This window comes from Tasmannia lanceolata, unplaced genomic scaffold (genome assembly GCF_043159265.1).
Source record: "Tasmannia lanceolata isolate RefF3 unplaced genomic scaffold, GAP_Taslan_0.1 ptg000013l, whole genome shotgun sequence".
Taxonomy (NCBI): Eukaryota; Viridiplantae; Streptophyta; class Magnoliopsida; order Canellales; family Winteraceae; genus Tasmannia; species Tasmannia lanceolata.
Window position 1 is genome coordinate 1,276,546 of NW_027518690.1, and position 17,502 is coordinate 1,294,047.

Here is a 17,502-nt window from a genome sequence, read left to right on the forward strand (position 1 = left end):
TTATCTAGATGGTTGCCGAACACACCCTTAGTTACCGCATCGTTCTTTTAGAGAAGTGTGACTAGGCATTGTTCATTGGTTGTCATAATTCTGTCTATAATCTGCCCAATCCATTCCAAAGGCGCTTTGGTTTGGGACCACTGGGAAAACAATAATCAATTTAATTTGGAGACGCACAACTATTTATAGAATTATTTAGACTTTTCCTATGAGTCTAACAGGTCTGAAATCTCATTATCTAAAGGATTTCGAGATTTCTAAATCTAAGCTATATGGAAGCATTAATGGTTTTAGTCAATGCATTGCAACAGAAGACTTCATTCTTTAGTTTTTTATAGTCAAGTCTAGATATCATTAGTTTCTTATAAGGAGATTGATAGGGTGGCTTTGTTGATGGAGGTGTTGGATGCTGTGTTCATAGAAAATGATGGAAGTGACAATAAGTGGGATTTCCTCCAGGGTTTTTAGCGTAAAATCGTTCTATCATCATCTTGTTCCTAGCTTCCTTTGTCTCTTTATAGAATTTGGAGGGTTCCTGTCCCGCCTTGGGTGTGCACCTTTGAATGGATGGCCATCCTTGACAAGATGGTAGATAATCTTCGGATTCGGAAAATGAAAATTGTGAATCATTGTGCAGCTGTGCCCTTTGCCTGGAGAACGGAGAATCAGTAGACCATATCTTCTTACAATGCAGGATCACAAGACAGGTATGAGGACGCGTTATGAGGGGATTTGGGGTATCTTCGGTGTTCCCATTGCGAAGCCTTTGAGAGCTGGACCTATGCTCCCTAGCCGAGGAAAGGGTGGATTTTATGGAGTGTGGTCTTATTGTCTACCTTACGGGATGACATGGAAAGAAAGAAATGACCACACATTAAAAAAACTACTATAAAATGCCTAAATATGTATTCTCCAAGATTGTGGCCCTTACTATTATGTTAGTGAACACTATGTCGTGATTCAAGGACATTTCTCACTTTGATCTCAGCTTCTTTTGGATGGGCATTTCCTCAGTAGAAGCGAATGAGGATCCCTATGCCCAGCAGTCTCCCCTGGATCCTAGAAAGCTAAAGCTGAACTTTGATGGCTTGAGCTTATGCAATCTTTGTCCTGCTGGCGTGGGAGGAATCCTTAGGGTGGAGTTCAGCTCAGTATTTTGGGCCCTTTATTGACTACCTTATAATGGTTGATTTGTACTCTCAACTTAAGGGGATTTTGCATGCGTGTGTCAATGTATTATTTGTTAATTATGGGTTAATTACTTTGAAATTCCACATTGCATTGCATTCTGTGAATACATGTTCATTGGAAGGATTGTGATCTCGAATAATCCTTAATTTGAACTATCAATTGTGTTGTACTGTCCATTGTTTTTCTGTAAACACTCTCTGCCAACCATCATTCAAACATCATGAATTCTCAATTATCTCTTTTGTCATTTTTCCTTATTTAAGATATCCTAAATACTTATTTTTTTAGGGAACGTACGTAGAGGGAATCAAAGAAGAGGTTGTTTTATCCCCTGCTCATGCCCTCTCTTTGATAGCCTCAGGGGAAGGTACTCAATGTTTCTCTTTGTATGTCATCTTATATCCATTTGCACAGAATACCCGTTCATGTTTTCTACAATACTTAAATGGTCTTGTAAAAAAAATTTCTTCTTTGCTTACTGTACTTATTCTTTTATTTAATATTTTAGCGTAAACTCATGAGTCACGTCTTTTTTTTTTTTGAGAATGCTATTTCTCCTTCATTTTTCTGCCTATTATTTTCATCCCTTTTATTTATTAGGATTTCATTGGTTACTTGACATTCATTTTTGTCACCTGTTTGTTTCTTTGTTGCTTGTTTCTTGCTTGTTTCTTGCTTGTCTAGTGGAACACTTATTAACATCCTTGTGATTGTTATGTGGTTGCAGAGCACAGACACGTGGGCTCTAATAATTTTAATTTACTCAGTAGTCGGAGCCACACTATTTTCACCTTGGTAACTACCTTAATTTCATGTGGCTAAATTTCAAACATATCCCCTACATGCATGTGTGTGCTTATTGTGTCACTGACTCTGTTTTACTGTGCTTGCCTTCATTCAATATTTGCAGGAATATAAACTACTTTTCTCTAGCAAGAGAAAATAGACCATCTATTTGCTTGATTTCTATTGCATGTGGTTAACATAGGTGTTGGTTTGTTGGTCTTTGTATAACTGCTTCATGTTAGCTTGTTGTCTTTGGATCTTGGTCTATGATATGATTTACTTTCTATCATGAGCTGTATATAATAGCATAATAGTCAACATGTACATGCAACACGAATGCTAGAAGTATGTGCGTTTCACATTCATGGTTGCTTAAAGATGCTCCTTATAACCTTGAGTGGTTGGCAATCTGATTGCTTAATGATGCAGTCCTAGTAAGGGTCTCACACAGTAAATCATTCCAAGATGACTGTTTCAACAGATCCAAAAAATCTCATATTTAAATAATCTAACACCAGACCTTTAGAGCATTGAAACAAACCCAAAACAGCTCATGTACTGACCTAGGGTAGAAATACAAGATTTATCACAATAATCTAAATTTTATGCTATTTGTTTGATCAGAATGCTTTCTTTATTCATTTATACTGTATTTATAGCTATGTCTATGTCTATGTATGTATATAATGATGATGATGATTTCTCCATTTTGATACCGACTGTATTTTCTATTTGCTTAAATCATATTCTTAAAGGACTCTGAATAGACGGTATATGTTGTATGTCAGACTATTGAAAGCAGTCCATGTGGTGAAAATCAAGGGGAGGAAGATGTTACCTTGTCTCAATTGGTAAATCTATCTCATAGAAGTTCAGTATTCTGGTCTAATTTATTCATGTTTCTTGCGGCCCAGCGCCAGCATTGTAGTTTGATACTTTGATGTCCTTTTGTGTTCCGTTGATATTTTATTATTGCTATCATAATTTTTTCCTTTTTTAAAATAAACTTTCTTTTGGCAGAACTTAATTGATCTTGCAGGATCAGAAAGTTCTAAAACTGAAACAACTGGGCTGCGGAGAAAAGAAGGTTCCTATATAAATAAAAGCTTACTTACTCTTGGGACTGTAAGATATTACTCCTTTGTATTTGTCATCTCAATGTTTTTCAGCATTCTGTTTTGTGATACCGCCATTACTAATTTGTTGTTGAGCTTTGATGTTCGTTTTGGAAATCAGTCACACGTATAGCCGTCTTCTGAGAATGCCACGATAAAGAAATATCAAAACTGAATCCTGAAACCTTCAAGTCTTCAACTAAACCCATGGTTTTAAACGTCCACCGACACGTGTCAATTTATGCTGACATGTGTCAACTTTTGTCAGGATCAAAGTCTGGACCGAAGTTTGATTCCTTTCGATGCACTTACATAACCAAAAGACCCATATATCCAAGAAATGAAACGGTCACCAAACATTCAAAATTTGTGAACTATCTTTGTTTAGAATGGACCATACAGTTCTAGACATGCACGACAACACATGTAACTTGGCGTTTGATCTTGTTAAACCATTATGGATGGTTGTCTTGCTTTTGTGATGATTTGTAGCTCTGTATTTGTGCTTAGCGTTTTTTGAAGTTTTATCGTAAATTTTAATTGTTTCCATGGACTTTCATTAGCTTCCATGATTTTTATGGGATTTCCGTGGACTTCCATAGACTTCTATGAAGTACTTAGACTACCGTGGGAACCGAAGTCCATACCAAAAAAAAACAACCATGGAATCTGTCCTTCCATATTTACAACACTGTCATAGGGAATTGATTTTACAAACACATTACTTGTTCATGTTATTTATAGGCGGACCCCACCACTCCCCAATAATGCTAAAGCGAGATAACTTTCAAATAGCATTAAAAAATCCAACGACGAAGACCCTTACTTGAGATTAACATGGGTATTAAGACTATCTATGCAGAGGATTTTCCAATGGATGGCTATAGAATCTGCAATCAATCATTTGACATATTGATGTGGCCCAGGGTAGGTGAAATAGGAGATAGAGTAGAAAGGAGAAGAAGGAGAAGAGAAGAAGGATAGAAGAAGGGAAGGGGAAGAGATTTGAAGAAAGAAGAGGGAAGAGATTTGAAGAAAGAAGAGGGAAGACAAGAATTTAGAGGGTAGAAATAGAAGACTAAGAGGGGGAGAAGAGGAATAAGAGAAGAAGAGGGATTGGGGAGAATCTTTGTTCTCAATTCATTAATTCATCATAAAAAAAACTAAAAACCCCAATACAAGAGGCCTATATATATATATATATATATAGGCAATTAAAATACCTTGAAATAAAATAAAATGGAAAAAAAATCCCTAAAAAACAAAAAACCTGGAAATAATAATTCTAGAAACTAAACTACAAATATGCCACTTAGTGGGCCTACAATACGCATCACATATCTTCTCTTCTCATGTTGATTACATGTTAGGATTTTACAGTTTTACCATTAATCGTTAGCTACAGAAACTTCACATCCTTGGAAGATGTTCTAGGATCCCCAATTTATGGATAGGGCAAATGTGATTCGAATTTTTGGATCTTGGAATAGTATGATTTATCAAGGTGGTGGGTATCCGACTGGTGGAAGAAAGGATTGCGAGCAGAAGAAATCTTGGATTGGATTCCGGAGGACCTCCTCCTTGATTTGCCGGATTTCCAAATCCAGCATATTATGGAGGAATTGGAAAAGTCTTCGGCCTAGGCGACTTGTCTAAAAGTACAAACTGAATGACTATCTAGATGGTGATGACAAGTCTGTTTTGATGAATGCCTTGCCTTCCTCCTGATTTGCAGAGATGGGAGTGGGACCTCAAGAAATAAAGCACTTTGGTGAGGCTTGTAAAGGCTTTTAGAAAGGGTTTGATGCCAGGAGAAGACAATCTTCTAAGGGTTTTGAGAAGGAATTGAATCTTAGGTCTGAGTGGCGTGTAAGATCTGCCCATAGCTTGGTGCAGGTAAGGAAGGGTCTTGACACCGCAAATATGGCACTTTTTGCTGGATTTGATTCAATTGAGGCTATTGGGCAATGTAAGGGATAATGGGTTTTCTTTTGAGCCAAGGAGATTGCTCCTGAGCAATTCATACTATGTAAATCTAGTGGGACTACTGGTCCCCATTGTAATTTTACTGGTATGAATATATTTGTCAATTTTCAAAAATAAAAATAAAAAAATAGTATGATTTATCAAAGTATACATTTCTTGAAGTTTTGCTGAGGTCAACTAGAGTACCCACCCTGTCTCAAAATCGGAGACCAGACCGAATTATTCCCAAATGAATCATAATAAGGACTGATAGTCATTGGGATTTTACTTCTCAAAAAAAGAAAGAAAGAAAGTCATTGAGATTTTAGGGTTGATTCGTGTTTTTATTCATGTTTGAGGAACTATTCGTCGATCATGTTGAAGTTTTATTTACTCATATTCTATTCGATTGTTACAGTTTGGTTTGATTTCTCTTTGTTATAACCTGTTTCCATGCTGTGCGATGGAATTGTTATCTGGGCACATGTGTTTGTTCAGGATTTAGATCAGGCGGTGCAATAATATACTTTTTTATTCTTTTTATATAAATAATCTTTATCTCTCAAAAAAGGATACACAAAATTTACCAAAGGGAAACCTTTGCTCAAAGATTTTGAATGGTGGATAGTTTATAGTTAATCAACTTAACTTCTGGAAATATCTTTTGTTTATGCATGCCAAGCTTAATGTTCTTCCAATCTACATGCATGTTTACCTCTGATATCTGTGAAGATTATCTGGTTTTCCTAGTCCTAAGCTACTCCAGTGCTTTCAAAGTTCTACATTCACAGTAAATGATTTAATTGGGTCATCTTTGAGTTCACTTTCTGCCCTAATGAGTAATTCCTACTACCTTTTCCTCCTTGTAGGTGATAGCTAAACTGACGGATGGGAAGGCTACACATGTTCCCTATAGAGATTCAAAACTCACTCGTTTGCTGCAGTCCTCTCTTAGTGGTCACGGACGGGTTTCTGTAAGTTCAATTTTGTAAAGTTGTTTTCCATTAGGTTTCTTTTTATGTATAATTATTTCTTATATGTATATTTGACTAGTTGACGTTAAAGATGTTGGGTATTTGTTGTAGTTTTGAGGGCTTTCTTTTCACAAACTATATTAAATCTTATCGTCTATGCACCCATTCTTTATGTAGCTGATTTGCACAGTTACACCGGCTTCTAGTAATAGTGAAGAGACGCACAATACATTAAAATTTGCACATCGGAGCAAGCATGTCGAAATTAAAGCTTCTCAAAATAAGGTAATTTTATTAAAAGATAGTCCATGTGTATCTTTATCTATGAGCTTCTTAAAGATTAACATTTAATCTCGAATGTAGATTATGGATGAGAAGTCTCTTATAAAAAAGTATCAGAGGGAGATTTCCAGCTTAAAGCAAGAGCTTCAACAATTAAGGCGTGGGATAATGGAGAAACCATATTTTATTGCATCTAGCCAAGAAGATCTTGTTAACTTGAAGCTTCAGGTTTGTGTGCTTTATTTATTTATTTATGGTTTTTAGCAACAATCACTGTGGCACTGTCTTTCTGAACTGATAATTTTAATACTTGAGAGATTTAGAATGCAAGAAACATTGCCATCATTATTTTATGCTTGTTTTATTCACTACTTCAGGAATGTGGTCATATTTTGTAGTACCTGCTTTTGTTTTATTGTTTTTAGCACTAGATATTTCAAATTCTTAAATGCGACATATACTTTACAGTATACTCACTTTTTAGCCAGTTTCATGCTATAAAGCCATTCTTTTATTGCTAGTCAGTGTTTTGATGATGCACTTGGAAAATTTTCTGCCATACTATTACTTTGCTTGGGACTATTGGAACTGCCCATGTTCCGAAACTGAGGTATTTGCAGAGTGCAATTTCCTTGAGACCATCGGAACTGCCCTGTTCCAAAACTGAGATATTGCGGAGTGCAATTTCTCTCTCCAACTTTGCAAGATAATTTACCCAAGTCATTTATCAGAAAAAGATCAATTTAAGTGGAACTAGACACTTAATATAAGACATTAGCGACGGATATGGAACTTCCTTTTCACTTAAAAATTGTTTCCAAACGGCTGAAACTGAGGTCTTGACTGCATGCGGTGCACAAAGGGGCTGGTAATTTGGAACTCATTTCCACGTGCTTCAGTGTAGGGTATTCCCTAGTTGCAATCCGCCAAATGTAGAGAACTTATCAGAGAATTGAACAAACAGAAAATAGTCTGATCGATTTTTGCAAATAATAATATTGGAAAGATAAAATACCACAAATTTGATCAAAACATGATCAAAGTAGGGTACACCCTAAATGCCAATATGAAAAATTTGGTAGGCTTCGTAAACTAGTCCAAAAAATTCATGAATACTTCATATTTATTGGTTCAAAACACTTAATAGTTAATACACCGATTTTGCCCTAGTCTCGTGGTCCATCCGTTCAGGTTCATTTTCTGACGTCAGATTTGCATAGGGGAATCTAATTTCTATTGTAAGACATACGAAAAGAAAGCACAAAGAATTACATTTCGCTGCCCTAAAATATAATCTACTATCCTTTTTTTTTTCTCTTCAATACTTCTTAATAATCGGCTTGGAATTTTCTAGACTCTTTCCTAAATTCTTGTAAACTTGAATGACTTGAGTTGCCAAATAAGAGCAGGAGAATTTTTTTTCCAAATGAAAGGATCTTTCCCTTTTTGAAACATTCATAGTTTTCCCGAAAATTGTTGTTCATATTTTACTTAACAATGCCCACCAAAACCTACTTAAACATCATCCAAAATTAGATATTCTTATTTTACTTAACAATGCCCCCCAGGAATTATCATAAATTGTAATGGCGTCACTTGCCAATTCTTGCGGCCTTGTTTGGTTGCTCAAAGGTGGCTGGGAGAGTAGTGGAATAAGAAGTCAAAAGGGAGTAGACAAGCATGGAAGATGTCTAGAAGAGTAGTGGAAGAGTGGTAAGTGGTGTTTGGTTGCGCGGCAATCCTCTAGAAGAGTAGTGGAAAATGTAGGGGTGTCATTACCAATATAGGGTGTGGTAGAGAGAGATGGGGAAGAGAGAGAAAGAGAATAAGACAAGACCATTTGTACTCTTCTTCCACCCAAATTTCTCCATTTTGGTGAAATTTGCTTGGAAGATGAGGGGAGGGAACATTAGCACCGGCAAGACCTTTTCTACTTTACTTCCACCCAAATTTCTCCATTTTGGTAAAATTTGCTTGAAGATGAGGGGAGGGAACATTAGCGCCACATGGGTGCTATGTATGAAAAAAGGCAATCATGATGTCCCCAACATATGTCGAATGCAGTTTCAATGCAAATTTGGCAACCAAACATGGTCCGGCATTTCAAATTCCACAAATCCCCCATCCTTCTTCCACGTTTTGGGCAACCAAACAAGGCCGTAATGATCACATCTTTACAAGGTTTAATATTGGAGTTGGCATTATGCTTCACTCTTTTTGGGGCCTACTATAAAGTTCCAGGTTTAGGTTTTCCTATGCATTTTGATTGTGGCGGAAATGAAATGACGTCGTTTTCATATGGAAATTTTGGTGGAAATCTCCTAAAATCATGGAACCGTATGTAAAGATTGACACTTAAGACGAAACTTCTGGAAGTGCTAGAATAAGTACAAATACATATTAAAAAACATAAGAAGAAAAAGAATAAATAACCATCCATAATGGTTTAATAGCATCAAACACCTAGTAACATGCGTTGTCGCATATGTCTAATAATTCACTCTATATCACATTTCACACTTAATTTATATTAATATTTATGCATAATACATTCACCACATTTCACATGCAATTCATATAAATATAATTATGTAATACATGCTGCTATAATATACCACCAATACACTGACGATTTTTTGTTTCGGGATGCGTGTCGTTTCTAGTATGCCATTCAGTGGGGATGGAAACAGAAATATTTTGGTCATTTTATGTAGTTTCAATGGAAATTTAAATCAATTCCTACCATTGAATCTCAATTGATCCACTTCTTTTCCCAAATATGTGCTTGTTCTTCAACTTTACCTGCTATATTTTAGCTCCTAAATACTCATTTGTAGTCATCTGATATCATATTGCATAACTAGTTTCAGGCTAAGATTTCAATTGTTTGTTGTACAAAGTTATATATGTATGTATGTGTGTTTTACGTTAAAAAAGTGTTATATGTGTGTGCGTGTGTCTCCACTTTTCTCTTTCCTAATATGTTGTTTTTTGAGATGCTACAGCTTGAAGCTGGCCAAGTCAAATTACAGTCCAGATTAGAAGAGGAGGAACAAGAAAAAGCAGCTTTAATGGGAAGAATTCAAAGATTGACAAAGCTTATCTTGGTATCCTCGAAGAACACAGTACCTTCCAGTATTCCTAAGAAGGTTGACTATAGACGAAGGCACTCTTTCGGGGAAGATGAGGTAACTGAATCGAACATACATTTTTTCTTTGACTTGGGGATGCGAACATATGATTGAGAGTCTACACAGTCGCTATGTCCCAAATAATGTTCTCGGGAATTTCTTCCCAAAGGAAAATCTCGGGATATATTAAGTTTTTTTTTTTTTTTTTAAATTTTTCGGGTTTATATCTGGAAGAAATGATAAAGTAAAATTATTTTAAAAATATAAAAATATATAAATTTAAGAAAAAAATATAAAATTAAAATCTCGTAAAAAAATCGGGATAATATCGTGATATCATCGCAATTTTTATGATAAAAAAGAAAGAGGAAAGGGTTCCTGCAAACATGTGCAGGTAAGCTTACCTGCACACGTTTGCAAAAACAGGGTGGGGGCCCACATTTTTTGGGGGTCCAAAGCATTAATTTGGAAGGCCCTTCCATGGATAGGGTGTGGCCCAAAAATCAGCCCCATTGGATCATCCCCCCCAACCTTTGATTGGGTTAGGACGATCCAATGGGGCTGATTTTTGGGCCACACCCTATCCATGGAAGGGCCTTCCAAATGAATGGTTTTGATCCCCCAAAAAATGTGGCCCCCACCCTGTTTTTGCAAACGTGTGCAGGTAACTTACGTGCACACGTTTGCAGGAGCCCTTTTCTTAAGAAAGAAATATCGTTATATTTTTAAAATCTCTGGATTATTTTGGGATTTTGTCGTTTTATCAAAATGCCATGACAACACCGCGATATTTTGGAAATATGGGAGATATTTGTGACATAGCACAGTCGTAATTTTCACCATTCACCATGCTAATGTGTATTATAGCTAGGAATTAGCTTCTTCCAATGGGTTTTGTTATTCTGTGTGAAGTGATATTCTTATTTGTCATTGCTCAATTAATTCTCATATTATTTCTAACGCTTTGTCTTGATGCAGCTGGCATATTTGCCCGATAGGAAACGCGAATACATGATTGATGATGATGCTACTAGCCTTGATTCAGAGTTTTCAGCAGAAGGAAGATCTGACACCACCAGCGTAGATGACTCTGTTAAAGATGAAAAAAGGAACAAAAGGCGTGGAATGCTTGGCTGGCTTAAACTGCGAGTGGGTTTTCCTCCTTTCTCATTTTTGTATCTTGCATACAAATGATGTTTTTCCCATGTGTTAGCGGTGTATGTATGTGTATATATGTGTCTGAGGGCATATTAGTCATTGTACCCTTTTCCCTTATATAATACATAAGTGAGGGGGAGCCATCTTCTCTTCTCTGTTCTCTTCTACCATGGTATCATAGCCCTAGGGTTGTGGTGCCCTAGGGACCACTTTGGAAGACCACCTTCCTCCCCTTCTCCTTCTCTCTTCTCCCTTCTCCTTCACTTCCTTTAGATTCACCCATTGCTTCACGTACACGTTCCCGTTCCACTGCACACCCTATTTCGTCTGTTGTCTCTTATGATCATCTCATTCACTCGTTTCGTAGTTTTGTATCCTTCTTGTCTTCTGTTTCTTTGCCCAGGTCTGTCCCCAAGGCTCTTGATCACCCAGTCTGGCGAGTTGCTATGGATACTGAGATGACCGCCCTTCAGGCCAATCATGCCTGGGATTTGGTTCCTTTCCCTCATGGTGCTCATCCTGTTAGCTGCCATTGGGTATTTGCCATCAAATACTTGCCTGATGGCACTGTCGAGCACCTTAGGCGTGCTTGGTTGCCAAGGGATATATCTAGACATTTGGCGTTGACTACACGGAGACCTTTTCGCCAGTTGCCAAATTCTCTTATGTGCGAGTATTTATCTCGCTTGCTGTCAATCGAGGGTGGCCTTTATATCAGTTGGATGTCAAGAATGCTATTCTCCATGGAGACTTGACTGCGGAGGTCTATATGGAGCAGCCTCCTGAGCATGAGATGTCCTCCTCAGTGTGCAGGCTTCGAAAATCTCTATATGGACTCAAACAATCTGCTAAAGCGTGGTTTGGGAGATTCAATGATGCTAACATGCGATTTGGCATGAAGCAGTGTGCAGTTGATCACTCTGTTTTAGTCGCCATTCTGACGCTGGGCATGTCCTTCTCATAGTTTATGTGGATGACGCTATCATTACAGGGAGTGGCACAGTTGGCATGTAGAGGTTGAAGACCTTTCTTCAGAAAGAAAGAATCTCCACAAAAGACTTTGGGCGTCTAAGATATTTTCTGGGGATTGAGGTAGCTTATTCTGCTAGTATTCTCTCCCTCTCACAGAGGAAGTATGTTTTAGATTTATTGAAGTATGTTTTAGATTTATTGGAGGAGACAAGCTCTATGGGATAGACGATCCACTACTGGATACTGTACCTTTGTTGGAGGTAACTTAGTATCATGGCGAAGCAAGAAACAAGCCGTAGTGGCCAAATCGAGTGCAAAAGCCGAATATCGAGCCATGTCACATACTAGTGGCGAGCTTATCTGGTTGTGCTCCCTCTTATCTGAGATTAGATTCTCCTCATCATCCCCAGCTCAGCTGTATTGTGACAATAAGGCTGCTATTCATATTGCCACTAATCTTGTCTCTCATGAGCACACCGAGCACATAGATGTGGATTGTCATTTCATTCGCTGGCTAATTCAAAAGGGTGAAAATACACACTACTTTCACTCGATCAACAGATTAGCTAGCTGATGTTTTCACTAAGTCTTTAAGTAGAGCTAAACTAAATGATATTTGTAACAAGCTAGGAATGTATGATATATACATTCCAGCTTGAGGGGGAGTGTTAGAGGTGTATGTGTGTGCATGTATGTGCCTAAGGGCATATTAGTCATTGTACCCCTTCTCCTTTATATATAAATACACGAGTGAGGGGGAGTCATCTCCAACTCACTCATTCTCTTCTCTATTTTCTTCTAACACCATGGTTTTAAATTTCGACTGAAATCCGGCAGGGACCGAAATTTAAAACTGAAACCGAAATTTAAAGCCGAAACCGAACTTGCCACCGAAATTTCGTTTTGTCTGAGGCCGAAACCGAAACTGAAATTTCAGACCTTGGTGATACTAAGGCCTAGAGAGGGTAATTATTGTCGAGCACATCGTAAAAGATGAAGCGATTCTGACAAATGTGATGTTCTTATTTGACTCGTGCATTTGCTCTAAAGTTGTGTAACCCTTGGTCAGAGCAAACAAAAAACCCCTGAAGCCTTTTCAATTGACATGTTCCTATTGCGTCTTGCATCATGAAGGCAGAAATGTAATTAGAGTTGAGCTAGTGGAAAGATGGATCTTTTTCTATGAGAGAACTTTGCAGCCTTGCTGAGATGCACACCTGGTTCAGTCGACCATTTCCCAATCGGGTTTCATGGGAAATGAAGATTTGATAATAAAGCTGCTGCAACCAATCTTGTTGGTATTCTTCTAACCCCGAGACAGGAATGGTTTCATTGCAAATGAAGGTGGAGGAACCTCCTGATGCAGATTTTAGGATTTATTTTCGCATTATTTAGCTTCTAGTATTTTATTTTCCATGTTATTTTAGTTTTCAGGATTTTATTTTCCATGTTATTTAGAATTATGAAGCTTAGTCTTTTAGGAATTCTTACTTTAGTAGGTTTCTATCTTTTAGGTTGTTAATTGCCTATTTATAGGCCTCTTTACAGCTTATTTTGTAACTTTGATGATTAATAAAGATTGATTGGCTTCTCCCCCTTAAAGGTTTCTTTTGTTCCCTCTAATTTCGTCTCTTCTTTTCTCTCTTCTTCTATTCTCTTCTTCCCTTCGTCTTCTTCTTGTATTCTCTTTTTCCCTTCGTCTTCTTCTTCTTCTTCTATTCTCTTCTTCCCTTCATCTTCTTTTCTATTATCTTCTTCCCCTATTCGTCTTCTCTTCTATTCTTTTTCTCCTCTTCTTTTCTTCCCCTATTCTTCTAATTCTATCCCCTTTCGTCTATTTCTCTCACCTTTCCTCAATTTCTCTTCACGGTCCTACATCAATTTCGTATCAAAGCAAAAGATTCAAGAATCCGAAGATCAAAGTGCAACTTGCGATCAAAGTCGAGGTATTTTTTTTCTCTTAAACTCAGTCCCAAATCTGCAGAAAACCCCTTCCCATTCAGCCTACATCAAATCTGCAGAAAACCCCTTCCCATAACACAACCCCCTCTCCTCCTAATACCTTGATTCCAAACCCTAACTCCTCTACCAACACCCCTAGCCTTAAATCTCTCTGTAACAACCACATATTTCCACTACATCTGAGAGCATCCCTCAAACCCAGCTTGCTTGCTTCCATTATTTGACCTTCCCGATTAACAAAAGCCTGCTTCGTATTTGCCGGGCTTCTTTGCCGTAAACCAGTCCCCAGGATCACATCAGAAATCCACTCTGTGTTGCACAAACAACCCCAACCAGTTCAGGTTACTTCTGCACAGTGTCCCACAGTAGCAGTTAAATCTTCTTATTAGGCCATTATTATTTGACTTGTAACTTGTAAACAAGGGGAATAAAAAAAAAGACAAGTGATAAGGCTCAATTTGCACCTTACGTTTCCAAGGAAGCTTATTTTCCACATAAGGAGGTAAAGTATATTTTCTCTTTCTTGTGTACGTGTGATTAAAAAAAGAAAGGGAGGCTTCTCATATGGGTCCCAGCAGCAAGTTACCATTCTTTATGAGAGAAGAATAAATAGGTTGCTCTACCTGTCATTTAGATAGTGAAAGTACCAACAGTAACTTGCCTTGCAAGTTAACATTTCCACCACTACAGAAGGAAAGTAAAAAGAGGCTATTTTCCAGCCCAAAGTTTCATGTGACAATCTGTCATGAGAGTGAAAGTGAAAAAAGGGCCTATTATTAGCACCCACCTTCTTCCCCTAGGCACCTTACTTACAATATTTGTGCACTGATTAACCCCCCCTGTTTTGCCCGAGGTACCACCCTCTTAAAAAAAATAAAATCTTCTCTCTCATCTTTTTCTACTTTTTTTCTCTCTATGCCATTGCATTTTCTCTCTCCTCAGCCGAGCCTTTTCCGCTCAAAATTGGCCCTCGACCTCAACACGAAAGTTGTTCGTGACAACTTTTAGAGCGCATCCAGTTTATTTTCAGCAGCGGACAACAGTCTTCAGCACAGTTTTAGGAGCCATCTCAGCCGTTGATCGTGCTCCTTCTTCCGATCATCAGCTTTCACTCATCCGATTTCAGATCCGCGACAGATATTGTGCTTCTTTTGACATGCCAGACAGATAATATAATTGATTTCAGTTTTTGACGTCGATCCCAATGGCTCCACCATATGTTCCATATTTTGACGGGTACGACGATCAATATTTCCAAGATCGCACTCCCTTTAGTTATTATGAGACTGTATGTCTACGGTGGATTAATGCTTTGGATGCATATCATGAGTACTACGGCTATGATCACTGAGCGACCATCTACTGAGCCAGAGAAACTGTACGACGACAAGCCAAGAGCTTATGGATTAGTCGAATCACGGACCGTCATCGCAGTTCTTTTTTTCGTCGATGGGAGGATGTCCGTGATGAGTTCATGGGTATTTTATGCAATACGAGCATACGGGTATGAAAGACAATTGATGCGTGAAGCTGCTCGACGAGAAGAAGCAGCTCGCCGTGAACAAGAAGCCGCAGCCCGCAGTGAGAGAAAAGTTGCAGCCCGTCGTGCACGCAAAGCTAAAATTGAAGCTGAGAATTTAGAGCGTCGCATGCGTGAGTCAGATTTGCAGAGCCACTCCACTACTTCATCCGTCTTATCCGTTATTGCTATTCTTCCGGGTCCAGATGCTAGTATTGATGAGCTCATTGATGTTGAGCCTTTGATTCCATCAGATTCAGACTCTGAGATGGACGATCCAGAGTTAGAGACTCAGTTGATTGCTGATATCGACATCGTTGCGCATGATGCGTCTGAGATTTCTGCCGCACCAATTGCCGATCATCTAGAGAGTGAGCTTCACTCTTCTGAGGCATATATTGTGGCAGATCCACGTGACGCTGATCCATTGCCTGAGTCCGAGCTGCGTGACCAGATCGTTGAAGCATTACCAGCGCATACACAGTACGAGCTGATCATTGTGCCGATTCCATATCATTACATGAGCACACTGATAGCATTGCTTCTCCAGTAGATGCCCCGATCGAGATGATTAGGGAGGTCGAGCCCGTCGATTTCAGTGTACAAGCTGACCATCTTGATGTTGATTGTGCATTAATACTGCCCATAGCTGTTTTGCCGATCCAGGAGGAGTACGTTGCCATCTTCTCAGCTTATTTAATTGTCAAGAAAGGTTCGCGTCTTTATGATTCTGCATGGATGATTTCTTCTGTATTATTACGCTCGCGTTCCATACCACTTTCTCAGTCATTACGAGCGTTGTCCAACATTCCAGAGTTCGGAAGATTGCGACTCATGCCACTTGAGTGGGTCATCTACGTATTTGATTGAAGCGGATTAGAACTCGAGGGCGAGTTCTTTTCAAGCCGGGGAGAATGATGCAAATATTATGATTTATTTCCGCATTATTTAGTTTCTAGTATTTTATTTTCCATGTTATTTTAGTTTTCAGGATTTTATATGCCATGTTATTTAGAATTAGGAAGTTTAGTCTTTTAGGAATTCTTATTTTAGTAGGTTTCTATCTTTTAGGTTGTTAATTGCCTATTTATAAGCCTCTTTACAGCTTATTTTGTAACTTTGATGATTAATAAAGATTGATTGGCTTCTCCCTCTAATTTCGTCGCTTTTCTTCCCTCTAATTTCGTCTCTTCTTTTCTCTTCTTCCCTTCGTCTTCTTCTTCTTCTATTCTTTTCTTCCCTTCGTCTTCTTTTCTATTCTCTTCTTCCCCTATTCGTCTTCTCTTCTCTTCTCTTCTTTTCTTCTTCTTCTCTTCTTTTCTTCCCCTATTCTTCTAATTCTATCCCCTTTCGTCTATTTCTCTTACCTTTCCTCAATTTCTCTTCACTGTCCTACATCACCTCCCCCCTTGAAGGGGGCTCCCTTCGATCCGCCATGGCAGCAAGCAGGTTACAGGTTTCTCTGATTAAAGCCTAAGGGTTTTTCTTCTTGCAGATTCGATCATGGCAAGAAATAAGGGAACAAATTGGGAGCACGACTTGCCACTTTTCATGCCCAAACTTGGTGGCCTAGGGTTGGCTAACCCTAGTTGATCAATGTCCTTATTTCTCCTCCTTGTTTGCTTCTGTTTGTCTTTTCATTTCATTGCCGATTATTTGGGGCCGAGTGTGATTGCTGATTTGATTGGATAAGTTTCATATGTCGGCCTTTTCTCCATTAGCCAACATCACTGTTGTCCTGAATCTCCACCCTTTCAGATATTGAACAAGAAATGTGACTATTTAGGGTTGGGTATGATTTGTCTTAGTAATCATAAAGAGTGAGGGCATTCAGACCTTTTACTTTGAATCATGGCACTTTGGACATAGCAAGATATGTTGCCCCTTCAGAAGCTTTCAGATGATACATATAAGGAGTTTGTTCAATAAGAGAGGAGAAAAGTCATTCAGTTCCTTAAGTGACTATATCCGGAGTTCAAGACAACATGGGCCAACATCATAAGTAGGGGACAGCTATTGGGCCTACAATCAACTTTGTCTGAGTTTTTCGAGATTGATAGCCAAAATAGTGAGCAATGCAATATTTAGGACTAAACATATTTAAGTAGATTGACATTTTGTTCAAACAAAGGTCCTCCCTGAGGCCAAGTGAAGAAACATATATTCCATATGTGAATGAAGTCCAAAGATCATTAGTCAATTTCTTTACTAAATCAATTGAGCATCATTATTCTAGGGAATTTTTGGCAAGGTGGGCCTGAAAGATATTTATGCTCCAGCTTGATGCGGGGTGTCAAAGTTTATATATTTTATTATCTTTAGTAGACTTGCTATTAGTAGCAGGGGAGATTAGTCATTTTCCCATTATTTAACTTATGAGTGACAGTTTTTGTAGCTTTTGAATTAGTGGAATGAATAAATCCATGACGAGAAAAGTCTCGAGGTTG

At 38.3% G+C, this 17,502-nt stretch overlaps 1 protein-coding gene across 4 annotated transcripts in view; it reads left to right on the forward strand.

The window, feature by feature from the left end:
* LOC143889435 (P-loop containing nucleoside triphosphate hydrolases superfamily protein) overlaps nt 1-17,502 on the forward strand; it is a 49,203-nt gene that overhangs the window by 12,860 nt on the left and 18,841 nt on the right. For all 4 annotated transcript variants that reach the window (XM_077393640.1, XM_077393641.1, XM_077393639.1 and 1 more), the window contains exons 8-16: nt 1,480-1,558; nt 1,919-1,986; nt 2,766-2,828; nt 2,998-3,102; nt 5,927-6,031; nt 6,209-6,316; nt 6,395-6,541; nt 9,319-9,501; nt 10,423-10,593. In XM_077393640.1, the coding sequence (XP_077249755.1) occupies nt 1,480-1,558; nt 1,919-1,986; nt 2,766-2,828; nt 2,998-3,102; nt 5,927-6,031; nt 6,209-6,316; nt 6,395-6,541; nt 9,319-9,501; nt 10,423-10,593 (1,029 nt within the window). The remainder of the gene's footprint in view (nt 1-1,479; nt 1,559-1,918; nt 1,987-2,765; nt 2,829-2,997; nt 3,103-5,926; nt 6,032-6,208; nt 6,317-6,394; nt 6,542-9,318; nt 9,502-10,422; nt 10,594-17,502) is intronic.